The sequence below is a fragment of the Babylonia areolata genome, chromosome 28, assembly GCF_041734735.1.
Source record: "Babylonia areolata isolate BAREFJ2019XMU chromosome 28, ASM4173473v1, whole genome shotgun sequence".
Taxonomy (NCBI): domain Eukaryota; kingdom Metazoa; phylum Mollusca; class Gastropoda; order Neogastropoda; family Buccinidae; genus Babylonia; species Babylonia areolata.
In genome coordinates this window covers 4253406-4268320 of record NC_134903.1, presented here as the reverse complement: position 1 = coordinate 4268320, position 14915 = coordinate 4253406, and the positions used below count along the sequence as shown (strand labels likewise).

At 40.9% G+C, this 14915-nt stretch overlaps 1 protein-coding gene across 1 annotated transcript; it reads left to right on the top strand.

The window, feature by feature from the left end:
• The first annotated feature begins 1071 nt into the window (after positions 1 to 1071).
• LOC143302077 (protein RER1-like) lies at positions 1072 to 12981 on the top strand. The gene is made up of 7 exons (XM_076616589.1): positions 1072 to 1194; positions 3402 to 3590; positions 5427 to 5531; positions 5952 to 6054; positions 7886 to 7964; positions 8456 to 8591; positions 9367 to 12981. The coding sequence occupies exons 2-7, from the start codon at positions 3504 to 3506 to the stop codon at positions 9454 to 9456; spliced, it is 600 nt and encodes a 199-aa protein (XP_076472704.1). The 5' UTR covers positions 1072 to 1194; positions 3402 to 3503; the 3' UTR covers positions 9457 to 12981.
• The last annotated feature ends 1934 nt before the right edge of the window (positions 12982 to 14915 follow it).

Sequence of the window (14915 nt, the reverse complement as noted above, 5' to 3'; positions counted from 1 at the left end):
AAATTTAAGTGCAATCTATTATGCATGGACTTTCACACGTACCCACATGCAAGCGCAGGCACACACACACACAAACACACACAATACATACGCACACATATTGTGACGCATGCACACATATGCATACATAGAGTATTGGAATATCCACAGGTCTCTTTCGGAGTAGCAGACTTTTTTCTTTTTTTTCAAAAATTCAGTTTGGCTTTGTGTTCAGTGTTCTCTCTAGCATGTTTCAGTTTCAGTTTCTGTAGCTTAAGGAGGCGTCACTGCGCTCGGACAAATCCATACACGCTACACCACATCTGCCAAGCAGATGCCTGACCAGCAGCGTAACCCAACGCGCTTAGTCAGGCCTTGAGAGAGAGAGAGAGAAAAAAAAGGTGAATTAATAATAGATAAGCTTACATAAATAAATAAATAAATAATAATTATGATATAAAAAAAAGGTAGTAGTAATGATAATAATAATAAAATAATAATAATAAATAAATAAATAAGACAACAATGATGATAAATAATCAAATAAATGTAAAACATGAAGACACACATTCACAAATACACCCACACATGCATAACAGATATGCACCAAACATGCAAAGTATGGAAAGGGTGAACCGTGTGGAATTTTGTTGGTTGCATCTCAGGGTGGGAACCCTGCAAACAAGATACATGTGGTAATGAGCTGATCTTATTTTGCGGTAAATCTATAACTCAATGAGTGAAATTATCCATTCATAGTCTCATGGACAGCACATTGATATGGTTTTCTAAGAACTGCACACAGTTTGACAGTAATGTGTTCATAACAATGAAATGGAAAAAATTAATAACCTGCTTTCAAAAAAAAAAAAAAAAAAAAAATCAAATCTTATGTTACCCTCCTTCAAGTCCATTCTGTCATTTTATTAGGAAAAAAAAGGGACACAATTTGAGTTCGTCGCAAAGTAAACGATAATTTTGTACCATTTAAAAAAAAAGAAAAAAAAAAAAGTTTTGATCTTTTGAATTTATGTCGTGGAACTTTATGTTGATTCATTGCGCAATCGCAAGTCTGCCTAACTGCACTCGGTGACGATGACACTTCCGGTTTAGAGATTGGCGAGAGGGCAACGTGGCCAAATTCCGTTAGTTTGTTATTATTTTTTGGCTGTTTGTGAGAAGGAGCAAATTTGTTCATTGATTCTTATCAATCAGGTTTGTGCGTCTTTCCTCTCTCTATGATACCAGCGTTCAAGTTCATTATTTTTATGGAAATTTAATCGAAAGGAGCCATTATCGCATCACTTATATGGCGGCTTGTTTTACTTCTCAAATGACTTTGGTTACATAGATGGAAATATAATCAGAGGAATCGATCAGTCAATTCCGAGTTTTCATTTTATGGCAGATGAGTGGAAAATTTGTTTCCATTATTATCTTCCAGAGGTAGTCTCTTTCTGATAATGATGTCTCTTGTCATGTTGTGAAGTTTCTACACCACTGAACCGAAATAGAAAATGAAACTAGTGTGCACGGAACCAAGTTCGTGCAGTAAATTTATGATAATTGCTCATCTATATCTGGTCTTTACATTACATTTGTTTTTTAAAAAAATGCCCTGTTTTTTCATCCTAAATTCCTGGAGCTGAATTTAAGATTCTAAAGTGGAACGGAAAGAATGTCTTACTTAACTTTAGCATCCTAAATTCCTGAGCTGAATTTAGGATGCTAAAGTGGGACTTACGACAAGCTCAGCAAGATGTGAACATTTGCCAAGAACTTATGACACACATGTACATACACTTGTGCATACAGCACACACACACACACACACACACACACACACACACACACACACACACACACGGTGACATACACATAGGTGCAGATCGTATGAACATTCTAACTTTTTGATTAAAAAAAGTAATGAGCACAAATGACAAAGATGCTATCAATTAATTATAATTGTTAGTATTAATAGTAATATGTGATAAATTGAATATATTAATTATCACATTAATCGTTGAATGAAATACATGTGATGGAGTTTTTCATTTCATTCCATGTGATTCATAATCACATAATCATCTGGAAAAAAAACAAAAAAACAACAACAACAAAATACCTTTGTGTCTGTGTGTGAATCTCTGTACAAATTCTCAACCAGTGTGTGTGTGTGAGTGTGTGTGTGTGTGTGTGTGTGTGTTTTCATTCTGTCTGTACCGCCATGCATGCAAGAAGTAATTCAAATCCTGATGGTGAACACGCCTTGAATAAGGCCTCAATCACCACAAGTTGAAAAAGAGCATATTTTTTGCTATAATTAGAGATATTAGATGAAAAGAAAAAGGGAGAAAAAACAAAAAACAAACAAAAAACACAACAGTAAATATAAGATGTATATTTGTATTTTCATAATTTGTTTATTTTGTGTTCTCACTGTTTTTGTAAGGAAGTCAGCCTTACTTGTAAGATAGTGCTAATATTACTAAAACGTTTCAGCATATTTTTGTCAGTCTTGTTTGCCTCAAGAGCTTGGTGAATTTTGAAATATATACAATATCATACTTACTCTATTTTAAAAACAGATGACCATACGATTTATACTATGAGATGGTTTTACTTTGGCAACTATGATTTGCATGGACAGTGTCTTGAACCTTCGTAGTTCTAAGTTGATTTATTTCTTGTTTTGTATGTGCTAGTATGAGTCAGTTGCTGATAATGAGTTTGTTCTTAAGGAACTTACAGTTTATCATTGAGGAAAATTGGAAATTGTGGTCCTGTGAGAAGCTTTAATTCAGAATTTTTTTTTTTTTTTTTTAAATTCATTTAGCAAATTTAGACTTACGATTATATATATATGTATGTATGTGTGTGTGTGTGTGTGTATATATATATATATATATATATATATATATATATATGTATATATAATATATATATATATTTGTTTGTTTGTTTTGTTTGCTTGTTTGTTTGTTGTTGTTTTTTGGGGTGTTGTTGTTGTTGTTGTTTTGTTTTTGTTTTGTTTTTGTTTTGTTTGTTGTTGTTGTTTGTTGTTGTTGTTTTTTTTTTTTTGGGGGGGGGGTTGTTGTTGAATATTTATTTTCACTTTCACTTTTATTCAAACAAATCACAAATGGCTTAGGTCATTAGGATGTTTGGAACTTTGTCTCAACACCATAACTTTCAAAATGTGGCAACAATTTTCAGATGTTCAGTGTAATGTTTCCAAAATCTTATTTGAAGGATAGATTTTTAAAGTATGTTATTGTATTCGCTGATTCAAGTCATTGCTAAATAACTGAATTGCAGCTGATGCCAGAAAAGGCTTTTAAACTAAAGATAAAGAATGTTGTTTTCACTGATTTAAGTCATACTCATCGCTAAAAAAAAAAAAAAAAAAAAAAAAATTGCAGCTGAGGCCATTGAAAGTGGCCAGGGACGCTGCCATTGCTGTGCTGACCGACAGACAAGTGGCTGTGTCAGGGGGTTGCTCAGTGTGACGTCGCAGAATCGCCATGGCCATTTTAGACGGCAATGAAGACATGTCCTCTGCCCCTTCCCCACCAAGTGCCATCGTCAAAGTTCTCAAACGTCTGGGAGAGGTCAGTGCATGAGTGCCTGGGACTGCATTGCTTTTGAATGGCAAAATCTTCATGCTCTTGATAAGCACTCAACAAGTAGTAAGTGCACGGTAAACTGATGCCACACAGACCTGATTTCAGCAGGCTGAGCAGTCGGGTTAACGCTGCTCTGTGTGACGGGCGCAATAGCCGAGTGGTTAAAGCGTTGGACTGTCAATCTGAGGGTCCCGGGTTCGAATCGCGGTGACGGCGCCTGGTGGGTGAAGGGTGGAGATTTTTACGATCTCCCAGGTCAACATGTGTGCAGACCTGCTAGTGCCTGAACCCCCTTCGTGTGTATACGCAAGCAGAAGATCAAATACGCACGTTAAAGATCCTGTAATCCATGTCAGCGTTCGGTGGGTTATGGAAACAAGAACATACCCAGCATGCACATCCCCGAAAACAGAGTGTGGCTGCCTACATGGCAGGGTTAAAAACGGTCATACACGTAAAAGCCCACTCGTATGCATAAGAGTGAACGTGGGAGTTGCAGCCCACGAACGCAGAAGAAGAAGAAACGCTGCTCTGTGGGGCGTGAACACAGGCTGCAGAAGTGGAGTGGTGGGTGACCTGGTGGTAGTGTGTCCTTCTAGGAAGCAAGGTGGGAACGAACACCACACTGCCCACAACTTTCTCCCTCTCCGCCACACCTTGAGTGGTGGTCTGGATGCTGGTTATTCGGATGGGACGAATTGAGGTCTTTGTGTGTAGCATGCGCTTTGCGCATGTGAAAGAACCCATGGCTACGAGAGGGTTGTCCCTGGCAGAATTCTGTAGAAAAATTCAAGTTCATAGTGAAACAGATACACGTGCTTTTGCAGGCAGCAAAAAGGAAACGATATATATGGATGGCGCTGCACTGTAGCGACACTCTCTCCCTAGGGTGAGCAGCCTGAATTTCACATCGTGAAATCTATTGTGACAAAAGAGTAATACCATACAGTACTATACAATACAATACAAAAAATGCAACATAAAAACACACAAGGTATTACAGTACAATACAGTATCAGTAGCTCAGTAGTCACTGCGTTCAGACAAATCAATATACGCTACACCACATGTGCCAAGCAGATGCCTGACCAGCAGCGTAACCCAACATGCTTCGTCATGCCTTGAGAAAAAAACAAACAAAACAACAGAAAAAGAAGTAAATGAATATTTAAATGTGTTCAGAAAAAAAAAGTACATGAATGTTTGATTTAAAAAAAAAAATATTAATTCACAAAAGAAAGAAAACAAGACAATAATGATTATAAATAAACAAATAAGCAAATAAATGTAACACACACACACCCATAACAGATATGCAAAAAACATGCATTTTCACAGATATGAAAGCACAGACAAATACAAATAAACATACACGAGCCCCAACACACACACATGCACACCATCTCCCAAATTACCCTGCAACCCTCCTCCCCCCCCCCCCCCCCCCCCCAACACACACACACACACACACACACACTCATTCCTAAGCTACGTTTCGCAGCTTCCATGTCAAACACATGCACGCACACATACACTCACTCACTCATACAAGCGCGAACACATATACCCATACCCCCCTCCCCCACCCCTCTCCACACTAACACACATACATATATGCACACCCTCACATTCCAATATTCCGTTGCTCCCACAATACAGACGTGCATACACACACACCTCATCCTCTACACACACACACATGCACACACGCATTCACACACACATGGTCACACACACACACACACACACACACACATCCACGTCTATTCTTAATTTCTCAACCGGCGATAATGAAGTTCTGATTCTGATTTGTCATTCCAGATTCAGCAGCATTATTTAGACAGAGTTACGCCGTACACCACAGGGCGATGGATCTTCTGTGTCCTGCTTTTCGCTGTCTATTTACTGCGTGTTTACCTGCTCCAGGTGAGTCACTGTTTTGTCTGTTGAGTCTTTCGGATCAGAGGACAAACCAAAGTCCCATGCTGAAGCATGCACTTAGCACATGTAACAAGAACCCATGGCAACAAAAGGGTTGTTCCTGGCAAAAAGTATGTCGAAAAATTCACGTTGATTGCTGAACAAAATCAATACATTTGTAGTTGTAAACAGGAAAAGAGACCCCCAATATTGATAGCAAAACAAATATACTTGTAGACAGGAAGTGTGTTTCAGGGATGGTACATTGTATGATGTTTTTCAGGGATGGTACATTGTGATGATGTGTTTTCAGGATGGTATATTGTGATGATGTGTTTCAGTGATGGTACATTGTATGATGTGTTTCAGTGATGGTACATTGTATGATGTGTTTCAGGGATGGTACATTGTGATGATGTGTTTCAGGGATGGTACATTGTGACCTATGCCTTGGGGATCTACCTTTTGAACCTCTTCATCTCTTTCTTGACCCCCAAGATTGACCCTGCTTCTTTGGACGATGGGGACGGTCTGTTGCACTTTGTTTAACCCTTTACTGTCTGTTGTCAGGACAACATATTAACTTGTCGCTAGCTGCAGTTGTGCTGATAGTGCACATTAACCCTTAGCTGTCTTTAGTTGTCCTGATAGTGCACTTTAACCCCTAGATATCTATGGTTGTCCTGATAGTGCAGATTAGTGCAGGTTAACCCTTAGCTATATATGGTTGTCCAGATAGAGCAAATTAACTCATAGCTGTCTATTGTCAGGATAGTTTGTATTGACCTTTTGCTATCTCTTGTTGTCCTGATGATAGTAACCCTTAGCTTTATACACATTGGGTTACGCTGCTGGTCAGGCATCTGCTTGGCAGATGTGGTGTAGCGTATATGAATTTGTCCGAATGCAGCGACGCCTCCTTGAGCTGCTGATACTGAAACTGAAACTTTATACAATTTTAGACACAAGTTAAAATGTTTCACCTTGAAAACAGTTGGCACTGCCACATAAGTTATGAAGTATATATTAAAGAAAAAAAAAGTAACAATGAGATTGAGGTGTATCAAATATATCACACTTGACAAGAGATGTAAGACCTTGAAGACTGATACATGATAGTTGGGGGTTTTTTTTTAGACTCTAAACGCAATCCACCACAGGAATATACATAGATTTTATCTTCTTTCTTTTTTTTTTATATCATATATGTCATCTATCATATATGTCTTCAAGTGCTGAGATTTTTTTTTTCCAGTTGTCTTCCTATGCTGTAGTGTGCTATTATACACTCCTCTGTGTGTGAAGTGCTTAGAGCCATATCAGTACTATATTCATTGTCGTCTTCTTCTTCGTCTCATTATTACTGTTACTGTTCTTATTGTTGTTGCTCTTGTTCTTCTTCTTCTTCTTCTTATCATTATTATTGTTGTTCTTGTTGTTGTTCTTCATATGATTGTTATTATTATTATTTTCATCATCATTATTATTATCATTATATATATGTACCTCCCTCACTTACAGTCCTCCACCCTCGCATGTCTTCCCTATCCCAACAGAGCTCTGTGTTGTGATTGTACAGTGATTCTTCTTCTTCTTCTGCGTTCGCTCGTATGCACACGAGTGGGCTTTTACGTGTATGACCGTTTTTACCCAGCCGTGTAGGCAGCCATACTCCGTTTTCAGGAGTGTGCATGCTGGGTATGTTCTTGTTTCCATAACCCACCGAACGCTGACATGGATTACAGGATCTTTAACGTGCGTATTTGATCTTCTGCTTGCATATACACACGAAGGGGGTTCAGGCACTAGCAGGTCTGCACATATGTTGACCTGGGAGATCGTAAAAATCTCCACCCTTTACCCACCAGGCGCCATCACCGTGATTCGAACCCGGGACCCTCAGATTGACAGTCCAACGCTTTAACCACTCGGCTATTGCGCCCGTCGATTGTACAGTGATGTGTTGGCAGTTTGATTGATAACTTGATGTCATGTTGTCTTTTGTTTAGCGGTGTGCAATTTTTTTTTTTTTTTTTTAATTGCTTTTTTTTTTTTTTCCTGTTCTGTTTGTTGATATTTTTGCACAAACCTCACGGCCTGATCAATGTGCTGGGCGTTATGCAAAGACCAAGCAAGCATCTGCTTCTTCTCTTATTCAAAATGTTTTAATTTATTTTTGTCTTTGTGTGTTTGATGTTTTACAGCAGATGTATAGTATGTCAGTCCGCACACTTTGACACCGTGAAACTGAAACTGTGAGTGAATTTATGAAAACTGAAACTCTTGAAAATTGGAAAAAAAACAAAAAACAAAAAAACAACAACCAAAAACCTGAAAGTGTTTCGTTGCTGTTGTTCCAGAGGATGGGCCGTCACTCCCAACAAAAGCCAATGAAGAGTTCCGTCCCTTCTTACGGCGATTACCAGAATTTAAATTTTGGTGAGTTTTTTTTTCTTTTTTCTGTTTTTTTTTTTTTTGTGTGTGTGTGTGTGTGATGGAGAAATTCATAACTACAATCACTGATGTATGGTTATGTGAAATGCCTATCGGACAGATCAGTGTATAAGGAAATTGAGGGCTGTTTATTTTAGTTGTTTTTTTCCCATACAAGCAAATCAACATAACACACTGAATGTAGCATGCACTTTGCACACGTTAAAGAATCCACGATGATGAAAGGATTGTTCCCAGGCAAAATTTTGCAGAAATATCCACTCCAGTGTACTTGTGTGTTTGGTTGTTTGTGTTTCAGGTACTCTGCCAGTAGGGCGGTGGTATGGTGTGTACATGAGTTGATGCCCTGAACAGGTGCAACAGTGTGTTTGGTTGTTTGTGTTTCAGGTACTCTGCCAGCAGAGGGGTGCTATGGTGTGTATGTGAGTTGACGCCCTGAACAGGTGTGATAGTGTGTTTGGTTGTTTGTGTTTCAGGTACTCTGCCAGCAAAGCGGTGGTGATTGCCATGGTGTGTACGTGCTTTGACGCCCTCAACATCCCTGTGTTCTGGCCAATCCTGGTCATGTACTTCCTCTTCCTCTTCGCCCTCACCATGAAGCGACAGATCAAGGTGACTCACCCCTTCACACCCTTTCGCTTTTACTTTCTCTCTCAAGGAGGCATCGCTGCAATCAGACAATTCCATATACTATGCCACACCACATGTGCATGTGCACAACCCTTTCGAGTGTTGTGTTTGCGTATGTTGAGTTTCATACTCAGTGAAGATCAAGGTCAGTCAGTCACTTGGAAGTGACTATAAACTAGTTTCACTATCTCAAGGAGGTCATCACTGCATTCAGTGTCTATAAACTAGTTTCACTATCTCAAGGAGGTCATCACTGCATTCAGTGACTATAAACTAGATTCACTATCTCAAGAAAGTCATCACTGCATTCAGTGACTATAAACTAGATTCACTATCTCAAGGAGGTCATCACTGCATTCAGACAAAGTCGTGTACGCTGCACCACGTCTGTTTGACGAATTCCTGACTAACAGTATAACCCGATGTGCTGGTCAGGTCTTGATGGCAAGCATGTATAATTGTGTACCTAACAGAGTGGATTTCTTCCACAGAATTTTTCCAGAGGACAAAACTTTTGTTGCCATGGGTTCTTTTCCAGTGCACTGAGTGTGTGCTGCATTCAGGACCATGGCCTAGCGTTTTATCGGAATGACTTAGATGTTCAGTTTGATTTTCCTGTCAAACTTTGGAGAAAGGTTGAGAACCATCATGGACACTGTATTTGCACATGAGCGTCTTAACCATTTGCCCACCTTCCTCCTGGACAAACAACTTCTTCAAATCAAAGTTAATGGATTATTTGTTGTTTGTGTTCCAGCACATGATCAAGTACAGGTATCTTCCGTTCTCACACGGCAAGACCAAGTACAAGGGCAAGGAAGACACAGGGAAGGTGGTCTCCTCATGAAACAAGCCTCGCAGCGTCCGGTCTGTGTGTCTGTGACGTCCTGTGTGAACCAATGCTCTGTGACTTGTACTGTTTTGTGAGTTGTGTGTAACCCATCACTGTTGGGTCTGTGACGTCCTGTGTGAACCAATGCTCTGTGACTTGTACTGTTTTGTGAGTTGTGTGTAACCCATCACTGTTGGGTCTGTGACGTCCTGTGTGAACCAATGCTCTGTGACTTGTGCTGGTTTGTGAGTCTTGTGTAACCCATCACTGTTGGGTCTGTGATGTCCTGTGTGAACCAGCGCTCTGTGACTTGTGCTGTTTTGTGTGTAACCCATGGCTGTGGGGGGTGGGCGTGTCAGGATGGGTCTGGATGATTGGTGTGCTGTTCACTGCTTCTCTGTGGTGTGGTTTTTTTTGTTTTTGTTTTTTGATGATCTCTGTGTTTATTGCAACAAGGACTGAGAGGGGTTAGGTGTTGTTGACTTGTGTGGTGCTGGTATGAGCAGGGTCTGGCCTATATTGACTGATTCGATTGGTGTGGATACTTGCAGAGCAGGTCTGGGATACATTGATTGATTGATTGATAAGGATACTTATATAGCATCTCTCCTCAGTCAGAGACCAAACTTTAAGTGATTGATTGATATGGATATTTATATAGCATCTATCCTCGGGCAAAGACAAAGCTCGAAGTGCTGTACAAACATAGAGTCACTTACAATACAAGCTGTTTACCTGGGTAGATTTGATGAGTGCTGTGTTTGGGTACTCATCATTCGTTTCCTGTGTCATTCAGTCAGACCACAGTGGATTTTACTCCAAAATGTTGCCAGGGACAACTCTTGATGCTGTGGGTTCTTTTGGTTTTTTTATGAATGCTAAGTGCATGCTACACATGGGGCCTCGGTTTATTGTCTCATCTGAATGGATAACATCCAGACCACCTTCTAATGAAAGGGGAGAAAATTCTAGCAAGTATGGGATTCTGTCCTGTACACTCAGATTGTCTCACATCCTAGGTGGGCGTGTAACCACTTGTCTACCACAGCACACCAGACACCACAAGTCCTACATGTTGTTAGCATTCTCTGAATATTTCCTGGCTGTTTAAGAGTCAGTGTCTGGTCGTTTACATCTCTGGAGAGGGCTGCAGAAAATGTTTTGATTTTTTTATTTGACACCACATCTTTTCATGGACCCAAAGGCAATGGCCTGGCTTAAACAATCCTCCAAGGAACTGTTGATGAAGGGAGACTGAAGTGAAAACAGAAAGAAAAAATAGATAGATAGATAAATAGATAATTGATGGAATGACAACACTGCAGAATGTAGCAAAAAAAAAAAAAAATGCAGAATGGACAGGAAAACCATTTGCAGAGACCCAGGCTTTGGCACACAGCCCACAGACCTGGAGGAGTCTGGAGAGCAGTTCCAGTGTGTGGTGCCCTGGTGACTCTTCACACAGTTAAAGGGGTACATCTTTTCTTGAGTTCTTGACATGGTTGGTGTGTGATGCATACAGAACGTTACTGCAGATGAAGATGTATGCTGTCATGAGATACACAAAGGACCTGACTGCAGATGTAGATTTGTGTTGTCATGAGATACACAAAGGACCTGACTGCAGATGTAGATGTGTGTTGTTATGAGATACACAAAGGACCTGACTGCAGATGTAGATGTGTGTTGTTATGAGATACACAAAGGACCTGAATGAGATGTGTTGTTACGAGATACACAAAGGACCTGACTGCAGATGTAGATGTGTGTTGTTATGAGATACACAAAGGACCTGAATGAGATGTGTTGTTACGAGATACACAAAGGACCTAACTGCAGATGAAGATGTGTGTTGTTATAAGATACACAAAGGACCTGACTGCAGATGAAGATGTGTGTTGTTATAAGATACACAAAGGACCTGACTGCAGATGTATATGGTGTTGGGTCTAACAGGACAGCTGGGCTCTTGCAGCTGAGTGTCATGAACGTTTCTAAGGCATCATTCAGTGTTCCCCTCATTTTCTGACCCAACACTGCAGATGTGTGTGTGCTTTTACTTCTCAGCCTGCTTGACATCCGTAGATTTGGGTGGAACGACCTGCTAGCTGACATCCTGAAGGTGAAGGTGTTGAGGTCTGGGTTCAGTGATGGTTGTTTTGTTCGAGGGGCGGATGGTGTGACAGGATGTTCAGACCACTGCCCTGTGGTATAGTCTTTGATCTCTGTAGTGAGGGGCGGAGTCCTGCAGTGGGTGTGGTCAGGATGGTGTGACAGGATGTTCAGAGTACAGCCCTGTGGTATAGTCTGTAGTGAGGGGCGGAGTCCTGCAGTGGGTGTGGTCAGGATGGTGTGACAGGATGTTCAGAGCACTGCCCTGTGGTATAGTCTGTAGTGAGGGGCGGAGTCCTGCAGTGGGCGTGGTCAGGATGGTGTGACAGGATGTTCAGAGCACTGCCCTGTGGTATAGTCTGTAGTGAGGGGCGGAGTCCTGCAGTGGGCGTGGTCAGGATGGTGTGACAGGATGTTCAGAGCACTGCCCTGTGGTATAGTCTGTAGTGAGGGGCGGAGTCCTGCAGTGGGTGTGGTCAGGATGGTGTGACAGGTAGTTCAGAGCACAGCCCTGTGGTATAGTCTGTAGTGAGGGGCGGAGTCCTGCAGTGGGTGTGGTCAGGATGGTGTGACAGGATGTTCAGAGCACAGCCCTGTGGTATAGGCTATAGTGAGGGGCGGAGTCCTGCAGTGGTTGTGGTCAGGATGGTGTGACAGGTAGTTCAGAGCACTGCCCTGTGGTATAGTCTGTAGTGAGGGGTGGAGTCCTGCAGTGGGTGTGGTCAGGATGGTGTGACAGGATGTTCAGAGCACAGCCCTGTGGTATAGTCTGTAGTGAGGGGCGGAGTCCTGCAGTGGGTGTGGTCAGGATGGTGTGACAGGTAGTTCAGAGCACAGCCCTGTGGTATAGTCTGTAGTGAGGGGCGGAGTCCTGCAGTGGGTGTGGTCAGGATGGTGTGACAGGTAGTTCAGAGCACAGCCCTGTGGTATAGTCTGTAGTGAGGGGCGGAGTCCTGCAGTGGGTGTGGTCAGGATGGTGTGACAGGATGTTCAGAGCACAGCCCTGTGGTATAGTCTGTAGTGAGGGGCGGAGTCCTGCAGTGGTTGTGGTCAGGATGGTGTGACAGGTAGTTCAGAGCACTGCCCTGTGGTATAGTCTGACGAGAGTGGGTATTGATATTATCCTTGACTCTGTTGATACTATTGATGGATATTTTGTTAAAAAGAAACTTTTTAAAAAAAGATGATAGCTGACTCAGTGAATAGATGCTGATCCTATGTTTGAGATGTGAGACAAAGGAAATTTTCCACTGCCTGCCTTCTATCACACAACTTCATAGGATGAAGATATAGTTTTTTTAGTTTGTTTCAAAGTATCAAATTTGAACATTTTTTCTCAAAACTATAAATTAAAAAAAAGAAGAAAACTTGAATGAAATTCTGAGAAAATATATATATATATATATATATATATATATATATATATATCAGCAAAGTCAGCAACATGGCTGCACATTCACAACGAACTATCAAGGGTGGTTGTTGTTTTTTTGCTACACTTGCCATCATCTGATGTGAAATAAAACTGGGAGAGTGATGCTTCTGCTGAGGTCCCAGTCTTTGTTTGTTGTGATACCATCATCATGTGATCAACGCCATGTGAACATTGAACATCAGTGGATAGATGTCAGGAACAGTGGAGGGAGGGAGACAGTGGGGAAGACAGAAAAAAAAAAAAAAGCGATAACATTAGAGTGTTCTGTCATGAAAAAAAAAAAAAAATATATATATATATACCTTTGCTTTGTGTGACAGACCATACAGTAAACATTGATCAGTATCCATTCACTCATATCTTTTTCATGGTATTTTTAATATATATATATATATATATATATATATATATATATATATATATATATATTTATTGTGTTTTGATGTGTGTGTTAGCGTAAATCTTTTTTGTTCAAGATATTTCTTACAGTGCATATTAAGTCATTGGGTCTGCTACTGACTGTATTGGAAATGTGTTTAAATGTTCCCCTATCTCCTCAGCTTTTGAACAAACTTGGTGAATTTCAGATGTGTGAAAATTGTATGAATATTTTACAGTGTGTGTGCATGTGTGTGTAATATAGAAATGGAGATCTTCAGTCTGGCTCAAGGTCTGAACATTTATGTGATATACCAGTATGTATATTCTCATGTAAAAAGTAAAGGGAAAAGCAAGGTTCAGTGTGTGTGTTGATGCTGTTCATAGATGGGTGAGTTACTGTGGCCTGTGGCCTCTCTCTCTTCACTCTATGTGTGTGTGTGTGTGTGCGCGTATATGTGTGTGTGGGAGGGTGGGGGGTGGGGTGGGGGGGTGGAAGGAGTATGTAATGTGTGTGAGTGGTATGTGGCTATGGTATAAGTGTGTGTGGTGTGTGTATTGTTGTGGGTGGTTGTGTGTAGTGTGTGTGGCAATATGTGTGGTGTGTGTGTACCTTGAGGATATATGTTTGGCATGTGTGTATGTATGTGTGGGTGCGTGCATACATGAGTGAGTGAGTGTGTATGTGTGCATAAGTGAGTGAGTGGGTGCGTGTGTGTGGATGTGTGTGTAAGAGAGTTGATTACTCACCATGTTTTTTCAGAGAAAGATTTGCGGAGTGAGTGAGTGAATAGTTTATCGAGGCAGAAGATGATCTTTCTAGGCCTGCATTGGTTCATGATACTTCAAAAAAAGTAGGACAATGGAAAAAGACTGTGATGTGACTGTGAAGCACAGAATAGGTGTCAGTTTTGTGTTACATGTATGTAACAATGTGTTTTATCGTTTTATAGCTTTATGGTTTTTGTTGTGAGTTTGCAGGCAGTTTGTGAGGTGCTGGTGTTTGTACACATTAATATCATCAGTTTAATGCTCTTTACAAGAACATCAACTATTCAGTTCAGAGCTTTGAATTCAGCTAGTGATGCAATGCTTTGTACTTTGTTATCAGCAGGAATGTAAGAAGAAGAAGAAAAAATGCTGCTTTGTTCTGGCCTCTACTGTTGCTTTTCATTTTTAAGCTAATTTAAACTTGCATGGAGGTGTCGGGGCAGATTTGGTTAGACTTTGGTCTTCTGATCCAATGTTCACCAGTGATCAAGAGTTTGAGGCCCTGTTTCTGGTGCGTTGTTGTTGTGTCCATGGGAAAGGCACTTCAGTACAGTTTTCCTCACTCCACCCAGGTGTCAATGGGTACCGGACTTCAGTTGGGGAAGGGTAAAATGGCGGAAGGAGAGGTTTGGCCCCCACCGTCCAATGCTGAGCTCCAGACACAGTGGATGAATTAACCACCCCCCCCTGGCTATGATAGGCTATGGGACCTTTAACTCACTCAGTACGGCCAGTCCTCTCTTCTCCTCTACACAGACCCATCGGATGTCCAGTGGGT

Excerpts from the sequence above, each read along its gene's own strand:
- LOC143302077 (XM_076616589.1), top strand. The coding sequence starts at position 3,504 with ATGGCCATTTTAGACGGCAATGAAGACATGTCCTCTGCCCCTTCCCCA. Across the intron at positions 5,532-5,951 it reads TGCGTGTTTACCTGCTCCAG|GGATGGTACATTGTGACCTA; the intron begins GTGAGTCACTGT and ends GATGTGTTTCAG. Across the intron at positions 8,592-9,366 it reads CCATGAAGCGACAGATCAAG|CACATGATCAAGTACAGGTA; the intron begins GTGACTCACCCC and ends TTTGTGTTCCAG.